We start from the raw sequence: 16,176 nt of genomic DNA, 5'->3' as shown, positions 1-16,176 counted from the left end.
AGGGCACACGACAATAATTCTTGAGGGGGCCATTGCGTTCCAGGCTGGGGGGATTTGGTGATGAACTAGTGTATGTTCCCCCTTTTGCCCCCTCGTGGCGCCGAGCCTGAGCAAACCACAACCATCCACACAATTCCCCATAGACAAACTCAAGTCCCACCCTATATTTTTCCTGTTTTTCCTTTCATGTTTCACTCGTAACAATATATATATATATACTTGAAAGTATATATATATCGATCTACGTAACAATAGGGAAGAAAAGACTATCACAACAGTTTCATGCCAACTTTAACGGTCCTTTAAAAAAAAGCCTTCATTTTCTTCAGGCAAAAAATATAATGTTGTTTTTCTTTCTCATGATTTTGGAGTGAAATATGACTTGGACATGTTTTTGACAGGTTTTGTGAGATTTACCCTTGTACATGGTTCTATTTTTGTAGTCATCATACATATATGATTTAAATAAACAAAAAAAGAGAAAAGTACTATTGCGTCACTGTCCAAGTCCTGGAGTTCCCCATGCACATTTTGGATGTCTTTGTTATTATAACACACTTTTTTATTTATATCATGAGCTAGTAAGTCAAGCCTCCAAGACCATAATGTGCAGCACTGGGATATTCCAGGACCAGGACTAATGTCATAATGTTCAAAAATAACACATTTAGCTGTACTGTTTTCGTGTTAACAGTAGGTATTGTGGTCATAAATTCATCTGAATTTATTGGTATTATCATATAGCATTGCATCTCTCCCGAGTGACTAGAATTACTTTATTAAATTGCATCCTACACCCAAACGGCAACCACAAATCATACCTACTTCACAAACTAAAGTCTTGAGAGTACAAATAGACTTTAAAGTTTGTATCTAAACTAAATATTTTTAGCAAATTTGTATTTAATGAGCTGGAGTTTCGGCCTACGACACTTTCAGCTACATTCACAAGAGTTCATTTTTTATGGTCTCTTGGTTCCTTTGCTGAGTTTGTCTCCAAGCTCCTGGATCAGTTCAGCAAGTTCTTCAGTGGCCTGTGACTTTTCCTCCAGGAGCTCATAGCGGAGGCTGGAAATGTCCTGCTTGATTTCCTTCAACTCACCTGTGGAGAACAGGAAAGCGAAAACAAGTGTTTGACTGGTTTCAAGAAAAATTTGGCCCCTAAATCACAGTTAAGTGTTTAAAATGTTCCACTATTATGCTTTTTTGGATATTACACTCTAAAAAACGCTGCGTTAAAACAACCCAAGTTGGATTTAAAATTGACAAACACAGCAATTGGTTTGTTTTAACCTAGCAGTTTGGTTAAATGTTTGCCCAACCGTCTGGGCAGTTTTATTTAACTCAACCACTAAAAATTACTGTATTGCTGTAGCCAAAACATGTTGTAAATTAAAAATTGTTATTATTATTGTTGCTTCTAGTAATTATGTGTCTGATTTTTAATTTTCAACCTATTTTGGGTTCATTTTAAGCCAGCCATATATCATTTTTAAACAATAGTTGGGTTAAATAAAACTGCCCAGCACGCTAGGCAAACTTTTAATCCAACCGCTGGGTTGTTTTTAACCCAGCATTTTTTAGAGTGTACCTTTCATGTAGTGTTATACAGCTGTTGTAAGTTTAAAAGGTCAGCAAAGTTTCAATGTTAAAAGTGCTCGATAAATGGAATTACTGTCTCCCAAAAGAAAGAAGGGCTTCTGAACTGCCTGAAATGAGTCGTCAGTAAATCCAGTCTTACTTCCACCACGAACCTACATAGGTTTGTAACAGATCTGCATAATGCCAGCCTATGGTCTTCATTGGCTGCCCGCATACACCATCGACCTGCCCTCAAACACTGTTGTAGCTGAGGCCTAGAGGAGTTTGGTTCATGTTGTCGACATGTTTGAGAAGACGCTGCCCTGAGAAAGTAACCACTTTGCGTGCGCTTCCAAAGGATGGGGACTCAAGCTCAATTGATACGGTAAAACTGACGCCATCGTTACTGTTCGTATCACTGTGTACCAAGTGCTGCGGAAGCTTCCGGAGCTGAAATTCAGATATGGTAATGGACGTTTTGTTTCTGACACGCACTGTAAGCGGTAAACCAATCACAACAGATTGGGCCATCTGACCAATCAGCAGAGTCGGCTCTCAGAAAGGCGGGGTTTGGAGAGACTGCATCCTATTATACTATTTTGAAGGTTCAAAATTTTGTTTTGGAGGTCTCCTTACAATAGGTTTTCATACATCCAAGGTCAAAAAACACTTTTTTTTTCTCATAATATACGTTGTAGCATCACCTTTTTTCTCAGTGTCTGAAACTGGGGATAGTTTACCCAAAAATTTAAATTTTGTCATTATTTACCCTCAAATTGTTCCAGACCTGTATGAGTTTCTTTCTTCTGTTGAACACAGAAGAAGATATTTTAAATAATGTTTGTATCTAGACAGTTGATGGTTGCAACTGACAAACAGTTTCAGACACTGAGAAAAAAGGTGATGCTATAACGTATATTATGAGAAAATAAGTGTTTTTTTTTTTTTTGTTTGTTTGTTTTTTAAACCTTGGATGCATGAAAACCTATGAGACCTCCAAAACAAAAATGTGAACCTTTAAAACAGTATAATAGGGGCAACTTTAATACTTTATGGGTTTATCACTTGACATGTATGTGATCTGGCATGTAAAACATCAGTTACCGAAATATCTTTTAGGGCAAAAGTAAATCACGCAAGAGACACTAATGGATGACGAAATTTATTGAGAGAATAAAACAGGTAAATCTTACCTTCATTGATCTCATCACTTTCACTGTCAATTTGGGCTTTCAGGACATACCGCTTGATGAGTCGCTTCATGAGTTTCTATGAGAGAAGGTTTAGAATAAGGTTTTGCCTGGCAATTCATGTACAGGAACATTTTAGGATAAAAAAAAGATCAATTAGTACTTGATATCGTGTGGGGTGTTTGATGGGATTTCTAACTGTGAATCCCTCTTGTGTTTGGTAAGACCGAAACCGATGAAGCTGTAAAGATATAAAAATTAAGAATGGCCATTTCTTGATTTGAACAATTTGAAAACCCTGGCTGATCTCTGACCTTAGACCGTGAATTGGCCACTCCCATGTCCTGCTGGCTGCTGTTGCTACGGACACTGGCCTTGCATAAACTCACTAGGCATGCTTTGGTGCGCTGAGCCATGTAATAGAAGGATTTGGGGCTGGGCATTAGATTAAACGGGGGTGGAAGAGTGCTGCCTTCATCAAAATAGGAGAGCCAAAGCTTTGCACGAGCAAACTTCCATTCTACATCAGAGTCCTCCTGTTCTCACGCACACAAAAATAACCATATCTATTATGACAAATTATCATTTGAAGTATTATTGTTTTCAAAATACATTTGTCTCACCTCAATTTCCTGGTATGAGTGGTTAATCATGGCTATGAGCATATTAAGCAGGACCACCACCATTGTGACATTATAGACCCCATAGAGCACGTAACCAATGTTCTCAATGAACTTATGATCGTACTTCAAGACCACAGAGATCACCTCAGATAAACCAAAGATGGACCAGAACAGTGTTTTAAAGCTTTCCTCTACCCTGCAACAGAAACATACATGCAAAACGACAAGGAAACATTCACCAATACTTCTTAAATTGTATCATAACATTTGTTCAAAACCTGTATGACTATCTTTCATAGGTGGAACATAAAAAGAGGTATCTTTTCAAACACCAAAATTTAAGACATTAATTTGAGACTTGAGGGAAAGATTTTCAGCTTAATTTTCATTTTTTCACAGAAGCTATTATACAATAACCATTCCAAAAGTTTGGAGTCTGTAGGATTTTTTTTTTTTTTTACTGCTTTTGAAAGAACTCTTGTGCTGACCAAGTCTGCATTTATTTGATTGAAAATACAGTTTAAGATGAGAGTTTTCTATTTTAATATATTTTGAAAATGTAATTTATTCCTGTGTTGGCAAAGCTGAATTGTCAGCATCATTACTTCAGTCTTCAGTGTCACATGATCCTTCAGAAATCATTCTAATATGCTGATTTAGTGCCAAGAAACATTTCTTATTATTATCAATGTTGAAAACATTAACATATAAACAACATTAATATATTTTATGGAAACTGTGTTACTTTTCGTTTTAGGATTCTTTGATAAATAGAAATTTCAAAACAACACTGTTTATTTAAAATAGGACCTTTTTAACATTATAAATGTGTTTACTTTTGTTAATTTTCTAAATATAAAAGCATAAAAAAAATCTTACAGACCCCAACATTTTGAACTGTTGTGTATGTCTTCAGAAGACTTGGACATAGAACATATAGTGCATAAGTCATATAGACTGATCACAACAGAGCAGCCTGAACATTCTGCAAAATATCTCCTTGTGTGTTCCACGGGAGAAATTTTTGGTTAACTATCCCTTTAATAAAGTAATCTAAAATTTAATAATTTTCATTATAATTTGTACGATCCTTTTGTGGACTTACGTGGTAAAAGCAGGGTTGTATTTTGCTCCTAAGTAGTAGGAATACAAATTAAACATGCCGATCATGAAGGCAAGGAAGACCATGATAAATATGACCATGAATTTAAAAATATCCTTAACAGTGCGCCCAAGGGATATTTGTAAGGGTCCGAAACTCTCGTTGGCTGGCAGAACGTAGGCGATACGAGAGAAACTGAGCACCACAGCGATGGAGTATAACCCCTCAGAGATGAGCTGAGGATCTGAGGGAAGCCACCTGTTCCTGGCTAAGAGAGAGGAAGCAATTTTTGGTGTCACCACTTGATGGCAGCATTTTGTTTCATTTCAGACAGCTGCAAGAAAGTCTTTTATTAGCATTTCATTGAGAACAGAAACAGGACTTCTAGTCTTTTATACTGGTATGTTACAGTTCTTTAGATTTTTATGTATTGAATGAATATACATTATTTTTGTGACATACCATAAGTGAAGTAGGCCACGTCTGCTGGTAATGAGGCATTGATCAAGTCTGCATTGGTCACATGCAAATCCACATACAGCTGTGCATGGGAGGCTCGCAGGAAAGCCATGAGCCGCGCAGTGAATGACGCCACGAAGACCGACAGCATGCCAAAGTCTAACACATTCCACAAATGCATAATGTACTCACGCGGCCCATCAGCCCAAACCTCCTTACATTCCGTCCAGATCATTCCTGTTCAGGGGAATTAAAGAAAAGACACAAGGGAATTTCATCATGTTTATTTTTAAGCCCTACAGGTTTCATTTTGGTGGTGGTCTGACAGAAACGTGTGGTAACAAGAGCCTTAGCAAAAACTGTAAAGCACTTTTTAAGAAATATGAAAAAAAAAAAAAAAAATGTATATGTGTGTATATATATATATATATATATATATAACTAATAAATATATTCAAAATAATGTCAGTAACTGGGTCAAAGACATCAAGCTATTTTTTGTCCAGATCTATTCAATTATTTAAAAAATCAGAATTAATAATTTGTAATATTCATCGAAAATGTTTTAAATGTTTAAATATACTATCATTCAGAAGTTTGTGGTCAGTAAGATTTTTTAAAAAGAAATTAATACTTTTATTCATGAAGGATGCATTAAACTGATCAAAAGTGATAGTAAAGACATAATGTTAAAGATTTCTATTTAAAAATTTCTATTCACCAAAGCATTCTGAAAAAAAAGAATAAATAAAAAAGTATCACGGTTTCCACAAAAAATATTAAGCAGCACAACTGTTTTCAACATTGATAATAATAAGAAATGTTTCTTGAGCAGCAATTCAGCAAATTTAAAATGTTTTTTGAAGAATCATGTGACACCGAAGACTGGAGTAAAGGCTCACACCAAGAACGATAACTATAATGATAACTATATTAGCGTCCACACTAATGCAAGATATCGTTCTGTTTATTCTAAGCGCCCACTGCAGTTATGTTGTCTGCCACTTTAAATGCTCGAGCTCTTTAAAGCATGAACTCTGATTGGCTGTCAATTTTTTTATTATACATCAGCTGGAAAAAAAATTGTTCTGAAAGTGATTCCAATGATATTGTTTATCATTATAGCGGTGGTGTGGACTCTGCTATTCTTTTATATTTAGAACAATTTTTAGAGCTATATATTTATCATTATCATCATAGTTGGTGTGAACGGGCATTAAAGGGATAGTTCACCCAAAAATGAAAATTATCCCATGATTTACTCACCCTCAAGCCATCCTAGGTGTTTATGACTATCTTCTTTCAGACGAATACAATCGGAGATATATTAATAAATATCCTGGCTCTACCAAGCTTTATAATGGTAGTGAATAGGGGCCTGTTTTGAAGCCCAAAAAAAATGCATCCATCCATCATAAATATAATCCATATGGCTCCAGGGGGTTAATAAAGGCCTTCTAAAGCGAAGCGATGTGTTTTATAAGAAAAATATCCATATTTAAAACTTTATTAACTATAATAACTAGCTTCCGGCAGACGGCAGTACGCATTGATTTGTGGCGGAATAGTAACCCCTGACGCAATAACGAACGCAAAAGCGCAGAGGAGAGAGCAAAACAAAACACCGGTCATGAATTAGAAGTCTAAAACAAGAAATTTCAAGGGAAATGTCAGAGGATTTCGATATAAGAGAAGAGGAGCTTGAGTTTCTTGCCCAGCCCTATTTGTTTAAACTGTGAGAGGTGTCTAAGCTTACGATACTCCTACATCCTACATCATACATTGCTTCAGAGGTTACTCATTTGGCGCAAGTCGACTTGCACACTATGCGTAAGGTCATCTGCCGGAAGCTAGTTATTTTAGTTTATAAAGTTTTAAATATGGATATTTTTCTTACAAAAACCCATCGCTTCACTTTAGAAGGCCTTTATTAACCCACTGGAGCCATATGGATTATATTTATGACGGATGCATTTTTTATATCCCCCGTTCACTACTATTATAAAGTTTGGTAGAGCCAGGATTTTTAAAAATATGTGTTCATCTGAAAGAAGATAGTCATATACACCTAGGACGGCTTGAGGGTGAGTAAATCATGGGATAATTTTCATTTTTGGGTGAACTAACCTTTTAACAATGCTGAAAATTCAGCTTTGCATCAAAGGAATAAATTACATTTTAAAATATATTGAAATAGAAAAAAAACGTCTTAAATTGTAATAATATTTCCAAAATTACTGTTTTTAACTGTATTTTCGATCAAATAAATGCAGCCTTTTAAAATAATGATTAAGACTACTATTTTCAAAAAGATTTCTTATTTTATTTATTTTATTAACACTCTTTTAGACCCATGATTATCTATGATCTAGCAACGATCTGTAGCTCATGCTTGACTGATACTCACCCAGTACCCACTTCATTATCAACATCTCTGTCCAAGAAAACTGAGTGGTTTTGATGCGAAAGATTTGCCGCGGATGATCAGTGATGGTTTCGTTAGGAAGGTTTTTGACTCCTGCGAAGCGGTCAGAGGCATTGAGAACAAGAAGACCGAGAAAGAGGGTGAATGAGACTGCGTGAGCTACAAACTTCATAAAGGGGCTGCGGAGAACCTGGCCCACCTGGAGAAAAGATTAAATGTAGAAATATATGTATCAACTGAAATAAAAGGGAAGCCTTCCCAATGTTATTAGATTACCTTGCTGCAGGGCATAATCCAATATGCAATGGCAAGAAATGGCAAGCCCACCATCACTCCCAGTACTGTCCAACATTTCACACCGATTGACGTTTGCCTGAGGCCTGATAAATTCTCGTACCACAGCGTCAGTAACTGTTGCTGGCAGTTAGGATGAGCCACAAACTGTAGGAATATCATTGAATTAGCAATCACTTGAGAAACCATTCCACTTTAGCCTATAAATAATTTTTCCCAGTACCTTTTTGACTTCATACTTAATGGCCAGTTTGACCCGGCTAAGGCAGGGCCGGTGGTGTTCGCTCGGAGGGCTCTGGTCTACATCTCCGTTCAGAATGGCCTCCACTTCCTCTGTGTTTCTGCAGAGATCCAGAACGCCAACCACAAAGTCCTTACACTGCATGGAGAGTTTCCTGTAGTCATTCTACAACAAAACAGAGCCACAGTATTATGACTTCAGGCGGGCTATTAATCACTTAAATAATTCACTCCAACTGGGATGCAAATGGAATCTAGCAAACAGTGAGCGCTCTGCTATGAAAGACATGGATGTGAGCAACACCTGAACACTCGTGAAAGTCCCATGTTGCACCTCTAAATGGAAGTCTGATTGATGTTTGCGTCGGATCTTCTCAAACAGAAATGTACCTAATGGAGGGCACCCAAGAGAAGCCCATCCTGCTAATTATAGCATCGCATTGTTTTACAAGAACAAACATTTTATGTGGAATTACAAAAGCGGAATCACTGACACGCCATTACAACTGTCGAGAGTGATCATCTGTAGAGAAAAACGGTGATGAGAGAATAATAACGGGGTGATTACTGGAAGCTCTCGATGGAGCAGTTTCAATTAATAGCTCGCTAACCACAATAAGGGGAAAACTGTCTGGATTTCAGAACTCCTGATTAGATATTTCCCTAGAGTGACTATCAGTGAAGAACTTCTCCTGTACATATTTAAATATAAAACAACACACATCGCCGAAGCTCTCTGGAGGAACGTTTTCTTTTGGAAAAATGTTGTGTACTGAGATTTTACTGAACCAGAAACTGTCATCGAAAAGCCTCTAATTTATAATGAGGATAATCTCAAGGGTGGGAAATTGGTTTTCGTGTGGAATATTCTGCTGGTCTATGAGCTGGAATGAGTATAGACGTTTCTCTCAGAGAGACGCAGCTCATTACAGGGCCATGAGCACACTCTTCACGATTGGACACTTTCTAGATTAACTGAGAAGCTGTTTAAAATGTGCTTTGAAATAATCATGAGTGCCTTAAAGGAGTTCGTATTATCCACAAAGTACATAATGATTCATAGCAATGATTCAGCTCATTGTACCCGCATCATGAGGGGGATAACTGGGAATGTTGTCCCACGTCCTGTGATGAGAGGGATCGATCGAGTTATCCATCCATCCATCCATCCGTTTTAAAATAAATATCTTGCTTAATATTTTTCGCACACAGCATAAGTGGGTCTCTATATGTGAAAATATACAGCTGCCCTATTTTTATTTTAGGAGATTTTTTAAATAATTTTTAATAATTTAATAATTTTTAAAACATTTAGCAAATTTTATATATGTATATTTTTATATTCATTCTAGTTAGAGATCACAAGATAGATCACTATTTTATTCTATTAATAGCCCTAGGTTTTAATAAATAAAATTCTTTTATACATCTGACATTACTATAAGAGGGTCCAGGTAAAAATTGAGTTAGTTATGGCTTCACGACAGTAAAAGCTTTGAAATAAAATAAAATAAAATAGTTGAATTCGGAAATAAAATGTCATAATTATGACATAAAAAAACAATTATGACATAAAAGTCAACATTATAAGATAACATTTCATAATCATGACATAAAAAGACATGATTATAACATAAAACATTGAAATTATGACCAAAATTTTAATTTATGAGATAAAAAATACGACTTTTTGTCATAATTACGACTTATGTCATAATACATTATTATAATTATATTATAATTGGTTTATGTAAAAATTATGACTTTTTATCTCATAATTATGACTTTTTTTAATATGTGAGGAAAATGGTCTTCCATACACCTCATGTTGTTCCAAACCTGTATGACTTTCTTTCTTCTGAGGAACACAAAAGAAGATATTTTGAAGAATGCTGGTAGCCAACCAACCAACCAAAAAAAAAAAAAAAAAAAATGTTGAGACAATCTTTAAAATATCTTCCTTTATGTTCCACATAGAAGAATGAAACTCATACAGGTTTGGAATTACACAAGGTGGAGTAAATGATGACAGAATTTTAATTTCTGGGTGAACTATTCCTTTAATATTTTTCTCAAACAGTACAAATGGGTCTGTATATGAAAATATTCAGATACTGCCTTTTCATCACAAACCCCTAATGTTCCCTACACATTCAAATCTAAAAATTCTGTCCTGAGCCTGTGAATTTGAGTGACCCCTGGATATGGTGTAAGTGTGCCTGCTCACCTTAAACTCAGTCTCAATGTTGGCGAGTTTTGCCAGCTCATTGCTGAGCTCCAGGGCTGTGAGCACAGGGTCTTCACTAGACAGTGACAGATAAGCAGCGCTGGCGAGGCCTTTATAAGCGTTCATCCTTAATCGTGAGTGGCTGAAAGAATCCTGCTTCTGTTTTTCCGCACACTCGCCGCACTTGCAGAAATAGTCGTGGGGTTTTTCAATGCGAGCCCCCTTGAGTAACAAGATGTGTACAATCTCATACTCTTTGCAGTGGGCCGCCAGGATCATAGGCGTGATGTCCTGGGAGAAGCGAGTCCCGTCCTCATCGTATGCATAGAAGTCGTCATCTCGTAGCTCTTGCTCCAGAGGACTCAGAGTCAGACGGAGGCCACCTTCGAATGCCGGATGGGCCAGGATGGCCTCCACTATCCGCACGTAGCCCTTGCTAATGGCTAAAAGCAGGGCATCGCCCACTCGCGCCAGCCCCTCTTTCTTCAGCAACAGTTCTGTGACCTCCAGGTGCTCGTTTCCTACAGCAAGCTGCAATGCATTCTGGCCCATGTAGTCCACACAGTTTACATTCAGAGTCTTGGACTCCTCAAGCATCTTACGGACCACAGGGATGTTTCCGTACTCTGCGGCATCAAGGAAACGCTCCTCCTCTTCGGTCAGACTGGTGCCTCTCTCGCTGAACATGTACGCGGGGCCACGGACGGCCTGCCTGCGACATTTCTCTCTCAGGGTGGTGTGTCTGCGCTGCATAGCCTCAAACCTGCAGAACCCAGAGAATGAAGTTGCATATTGGATGAAATTATGAAACCTGAATGCTTTGGGAGAAAATTGGTCCATGACACTAATTAATCTACAAGAACAAATGCACCATTGGTTTTGGCCATTCAAAATTAGCCTGACAGAATGCATTTTTAAAGCAAAAAAATACACAATACCATTCAAAAGTATTAGAATTTTTGATAACACTTTATTTCAGTGTCCACTTTAGACATTCTACTAACTATAATTCTGTCATGACAACTCTCTGGAGAATGGTAATAGAGATTGCATGGTAATGGATATGGCAATGGTAATGTATTTGGTCTTGGCGGAACAGATCTGCTACGCTTCTGCTGTTGCAGAGCAAGTACTTAGACTTGCTATTGCCAATACATTCACAGACATTGCTGTGAGCATATAATACATGCTGCTGCTGCACATGTAACATACATGAATTAACCCCTTAGCATTCCTGTAAAATTTGCCTAAAACGCCTAAAAAAGGCATCCCCAAAGTAAATTGCATGCTGTTCTTGAACCATTTGGATTATATGCATGGTTTTGGTCTCTTTTGAAAGGTATGTGGAACAGTGGAATGCTAACAGGTTAATCCCCGTAGCAGATCTACAGGTGGTGCTGGGGAAGATGGAGGGTTTCTGAAAGCGCACTGCAGACTGCTAACAGCAAACACTACCGGTATTTGTTTGAATGTTGAGCCGCAGCTCATTGGCCGCTGATGCAACAACAACCAATCAGAGACCTATCAGCCTGCGCCATCTAGAGTTTCATGCCAGAACTATGTAAGTAACTTTGCAACTACATGTCAACTAATTCTAATTAGAAAATTAGTAGACTGTCTGCTTAATATCTGCTAGCACTTTATATTGATGGTCTCTCAGCAGATATTCTACTGACTATAACTTTGCAACTACATGTCAACTTATTCTACTAACCTAAATCCTAACACCTAACCGTAACCTAACAGTCTACTACACTCACCTACTGGTAGTTGCAAAGTTACTTATAGTTAGTAGAATGTCTAAAGTGGACCACCACAATAAAGTGTAACCGCATTTTTAATGCTTTTGAAAGTCTCTTATGCTCACCAAGACTGCATTTATTTGATCAAAATACAGTAAAAATAGTAATATTGTGAAATTTAATTATATATTTTTGTTCCTGTGATGGCAAAGCTGAATTTTCAGCATCATTACTCCAGTCTTCGGTGTCACATGATCCTTTAGAAATCATTCTAATATGCTGATTTGATGCTCAAGAAACATTTCTTACTATTACATTATTAATTGTGCTGCTTAATGTTTTTGTAGAGAGAGTGATTTTTTTTTTCAAGATAAATAGATGAATGGAAAGTTCAGAAGAACAACATTTGTTTGAAATCTTTTGTAACAAATGTCTTTACTGTCTTTTATTTATCAATTTAATACATCCTTACCATGTTCATGATAAAGAAAATGAAACTCTTTTAAAAACTGTTTAAAACATGTTCTTCAAAAATGTAATGACTAAAAATGTCATCTGCTATAACCATGAATAAAATCATTTTATCATTAATTCCAAAAATGTCAGGGTTTTGTTTAGTTTTCTTTGTGTTTTTGTTTCATTTTCATTGTTCCTGGTCACTGTTTTCCTGAGTTCTTGTTACTAGTTTGTCTCCATTGTTTCTGATTGAATTACACACCTGTTTCTTGTTCTGTTAATTATCCCTGTGTATACTATTTAAACCCTCAGTTTTTTTCTGTTCATTGTGCTGTCATTTATATTCATGCAGTTGCTTTGCTTCTTTGGTCACCCCTGCGATCTCCTGCGTGTTCTGAGCATTATTGTAATTAAACAGTTTGCTTCTTTGATTCTCCTTTGATAGCTTTCTCCAGTTATTATAGATCTCTCTGGGTCAACCACACACTGCATGGCTTTACAGTACAGTACAGGACCATCAATTACAGTGGTGGTCAATGAGATCAATGCAGATGGACTTCTAATTACATGTATCCTTTACCAGAGCTTCATCTCATTACAGGAACCACCTCTAAGAACAGATGTTCTTAACATCCTATTATACTGTGCTCTTCACCTCAGGACTTCATTCATTTACTTTATTGAATTAACCGGAACTGCTTTGTAGTGTCAATTTTCCTTGAACTTAAAAAGGCTTCAAAGACTCTGAACTAAAATCGCAAGCAGGTTATATTCAAACACAAGCCAGGTAGACAGCAAAGGGTGAAATTTAATTTTAATGCATTTTGCAAGAGCTTCAGCACAAATTGTACTTTGTAACAGATAACAGTTGTGGGTGTCACTTGGAATAAAACTCATTCCTTGCTTTGCAACATGATAAATCAAACATTATGATTCTGTAGTGTGCAAAATGGCATTTTGTTCCATCTCTAAATCTTTACTGATCAGTTTTTGGAGTGCTCAGGGGACGAAGAATTGTAAGCCTGCAAATGTATCCGTCAATAGCCCTGAAATTAAACGAGATTGAAATAAACAGGCTAAATAATTTATGTTTCACTATGGTCTGTGTGAACTGTGCCAATCTAATAACTGCAAGGCCAAGGAGATTTCACTGCTCTTTCACAACTCAATTTCATTTAAGAATCAGCTTTGTCTCAGATGAATTCCTAAAAATAGAAACAAGTAAGACAACTGTTGACATAAAGAAAATATAAAATTAAAGGGTTATTTCATACAAAAGTTAAAATTCTCTCATTAATTACTCATCCTCAAGTCATTCTAAACCCATAAGACCTTTGTTCATCTTCGGAACACAAATTAAGATATTTTTGATGAAATCCGAGAGCTTTCTGACCTCCCTGACAAAATCTGACTCCAAACTTTTGAATGGTAGTGTACATTCAAATATATTTGGGTTTATATTTTAATGTCTGACTGTCTTGGCAAATCTGCACAGCCTGCGACATTGTTGATATCTCTTCTGTAACTCTAGATGCATACAAGATATCTCTTTCTCAGAAGCAAAATCTGGAAAAGATTCTTCTTCAAAACAATCAATTTGCCCTGTTTACTCTCATTACTCACTACAACATTTATATCTAGAACTACATAAACAATAGTTTTTAAAGGTTTGCTGTGAAGATGGAAGGTAATGATAAATCAGAATATCATGTTGAAGAGTTGAGAATTAAAGGGATACTCCACCCAAAAATGAAAATTTACACCAAGCGTGAACGTATGAATGCACATATTACAATAAGCTGAAAGCGGTGGTTTTTAGTTGTTTTTTTATTATTATTATTTAAATATTAACATTTTTACACACACCTATGATTTTGCTTCAGAAGACACTGATTCGTTAACTCGAGATGTATGGATATTCGCTGTGTTAGTTTTGCATGGTTTTTGAAGTGTCAACTTTGGGTGTCCCATATACACTTACATTACATGGACTCACAGAGATTATTTTTTTTTAAAATCTTTGTTTGTGTTCATCTGAAGAAAGAAAGTTATACACAGCTGGGACGGAGGAGGGTGATAAGAGAATTTGCATTTTTTAGTTGGAGTATCCCTTTAAGTGCACTTAAGGCCACTTGCAGTGACATTTTTGTTACTCTGTTTAATATTACGTTTTTTATGATTTTAGATTATTACTTGTTACAATAAATAACTTGATTTGTTTGTTTTCAACTGCATCAAAAACAAATAAAACTGAATCTACAATTCTACAGGCCTATTTTGCCTTATATTATAATGAAGTTATATATATATATATATATATATATATATATATATATATATATATTGTATATATATATATAAAGTCAAACAAATAAGTATTAATAACGAACATAAACTCATTCATTCATTCATGGCTGCATTTAGAGTTTTTATGCTGAGTTTTGAGGTAAAACACGGAAAAAGAGGCCTTTAAACAAGAAAATAATAAATTAACTGCAATAGGCCTATTACTCGAAGCACATGCCAAATGAATCCAAACTTGAGATCATTTAAACAGTCATTTCCAATCCAAATGTTCAATGTTCCACATGATGACAACTGATCACGTGATGTTTTATACTTACGAATAGTGCGAGTTGCTATCATGAGGATGCCAGTGATGGTGCGCATGATAGTCCAGGTCATCATCGCTGTCGAATAACCTGTGCGCGTGATGGCCAAACTCGTGTTTGGATCCCTCAACTTCATGAAGATCTGATAACTCTGTCTTGGTGGGGTCGTTTTCTCCTCGACTGTCTATCAGAGTACCAGGAAGAGTCATGCACCTGTTTAACATAGGTCCATCAGGGCGACAGCAGGTGTCTCTGTCGCTGTAGGTAAACTCTTCTCCATGAGTGTCGGATACACCTCGCGCAGGTGTGCGTCTCGCGCGCTCGGTCTCCGCTGAGGCGACAGCAGCATCTCCCGCTGTAAGCGCGAGCGGTATGGTGCAGAGCGCGGCGTGAGACATGATGAACTGCTCCTTGGCATGCATATCGCGGTCGTCTCTCTCACTCAGCATTTTAAAAGCAAAGAAACTGCAGATCAGTGGGAGATCCGGTCCATGTCTTGTTCTGCAACAAGTGTGACAGCGTGTGCTCACCTTTTTCTAAAATACGCACTTTTTCTTCTGGTTCCCCCTCCCCCACCCTTCAGGTTAACACCTCCCACCACTTCTATGAACAGTTCACAAAGTATACTAAAAAAGTATGTTTCAATACTTTTATCTTATTAAATCTAAAAATCCTTAACACAAGATAAATTTACTTGAATTACATATACATACATACATACACACATATATATATATATATATAACAAATTGATAAAAAACAAATTATCTCTTGAAAATATTTTATTTTTAATTCTACTTGCGTTATATAGTTAAAATTATGCCAGTACGGTTTTATTGTGAAAAAAATAATGTGTTTGAAACTAACATTAAAGAGAACAAGCATTTTTTGTAATTGGACCTTTAAGAGCTTTGAGATATTACGTGACAGCTAGCTCTGGTCTCTCTCCTACATTTTTTTAAAAATTTAATTCAACCCACAAATACACAATTTCCGATTTGAAACCCCTCTATGCTAAATGCAGAGCAGCTGTGAGATGGACTACAGCAGATCACCTGTTGAGGTGCTTTGATGCTCATCAAAGGCTTCATGCAGGGAGATCTTTCTCTGAGGTCTGGCCTATCTCATCTCATATGACTCACAAACTTAATTGTGTGATGTCAGAGTTTACAATTCAAAGGGACAGAGATGAAGCCAAATGATGCTCAGATATCTCAAAAGCAAA

At 36.6% G+C, this 16,176-nt stretch overlaps 1 protein-coding gene across 1 annotated transcript; it reads right to left on the bottom strand.

Moving 5' to 3' along the window:
• Positions 1-402: 402 nt before the first annotated feature.
• On the bottom strand, positions 403-15,500 carry trpc7a (transient receptor potential cation channel, subfamily C, member 7a). Its single transcript, XM_051911350.1, has 12 exons — positions 14,964-15,500; positions 10,142-10,904; positions 7,898-8,080; positions 7,657-7,821; positions 7,363-7,579; positions 4,959-5,192; positions 4,500-4,764; positions 3,395-3,590; positions 3,086-3,307; positions 2,935-3,012; positions 2,775-2,850; positions 403-1,102 (listed from the first exon to the last, which is right to left on the bottom strand). Exons 1-12 carry the CDS (start codon positions 15,398-15,400, stop codon positions 963-965), a joined length of 2,976 nt encoding a protein of 991 aa, XP_051767310.1. The 5' UTR covers positions 15,401-15,500; the 3' UTR covers positions 403-962.
• Between the last annotated feature and the right edge of the window lie 676 nt (positions 15,501-16,176).

The sequence above is a fragment of the Ctenopharyngodon idella genome, chromosome 10 (assembly GCF_019924925.1).
Source record: "Ctenopharyngodon idella isolate HZGC_01 chromosome 10, HZGC01, whole genome shotgun sequence".
Classification (NCBI taxonomy): domain Eukaryota; kingdom Metazoa; phylum Chordata; class Actinopteri; order Cypriniformes; family Xenocyprididae; genus Ctenopharyngodon; species Ctenopharyngodon idella.
The sequence above is the reverse complement of the archived record's forward strand: the minus strand, read 5'-3'. Positions and strand labels throughout refer to the sequence as shown.

Coding starts and splice junctions, on each gene's coding strand:
- trpc7a (XM_051911350.1), bottom strand. CDS start 15,400: ATGCTGAGTGAGAGAGACGACCGCGATATGCATGCCAAGGAGCAGTTC. Junction 10,905..14,963: donor GATAGCAACTCGCACTATTC/GTAAGTATAAAA, acceptor TGGGTTCTGCAG/GTTTGAGGCTATGCAGCGCA. Junction 1,103..2,774: donor AAGTGATGAGATCAATGAAG/GTAAGATTTACC, acceptor TGTTCTCCACAG/GTGAGTTGAAGGAAATCAAG.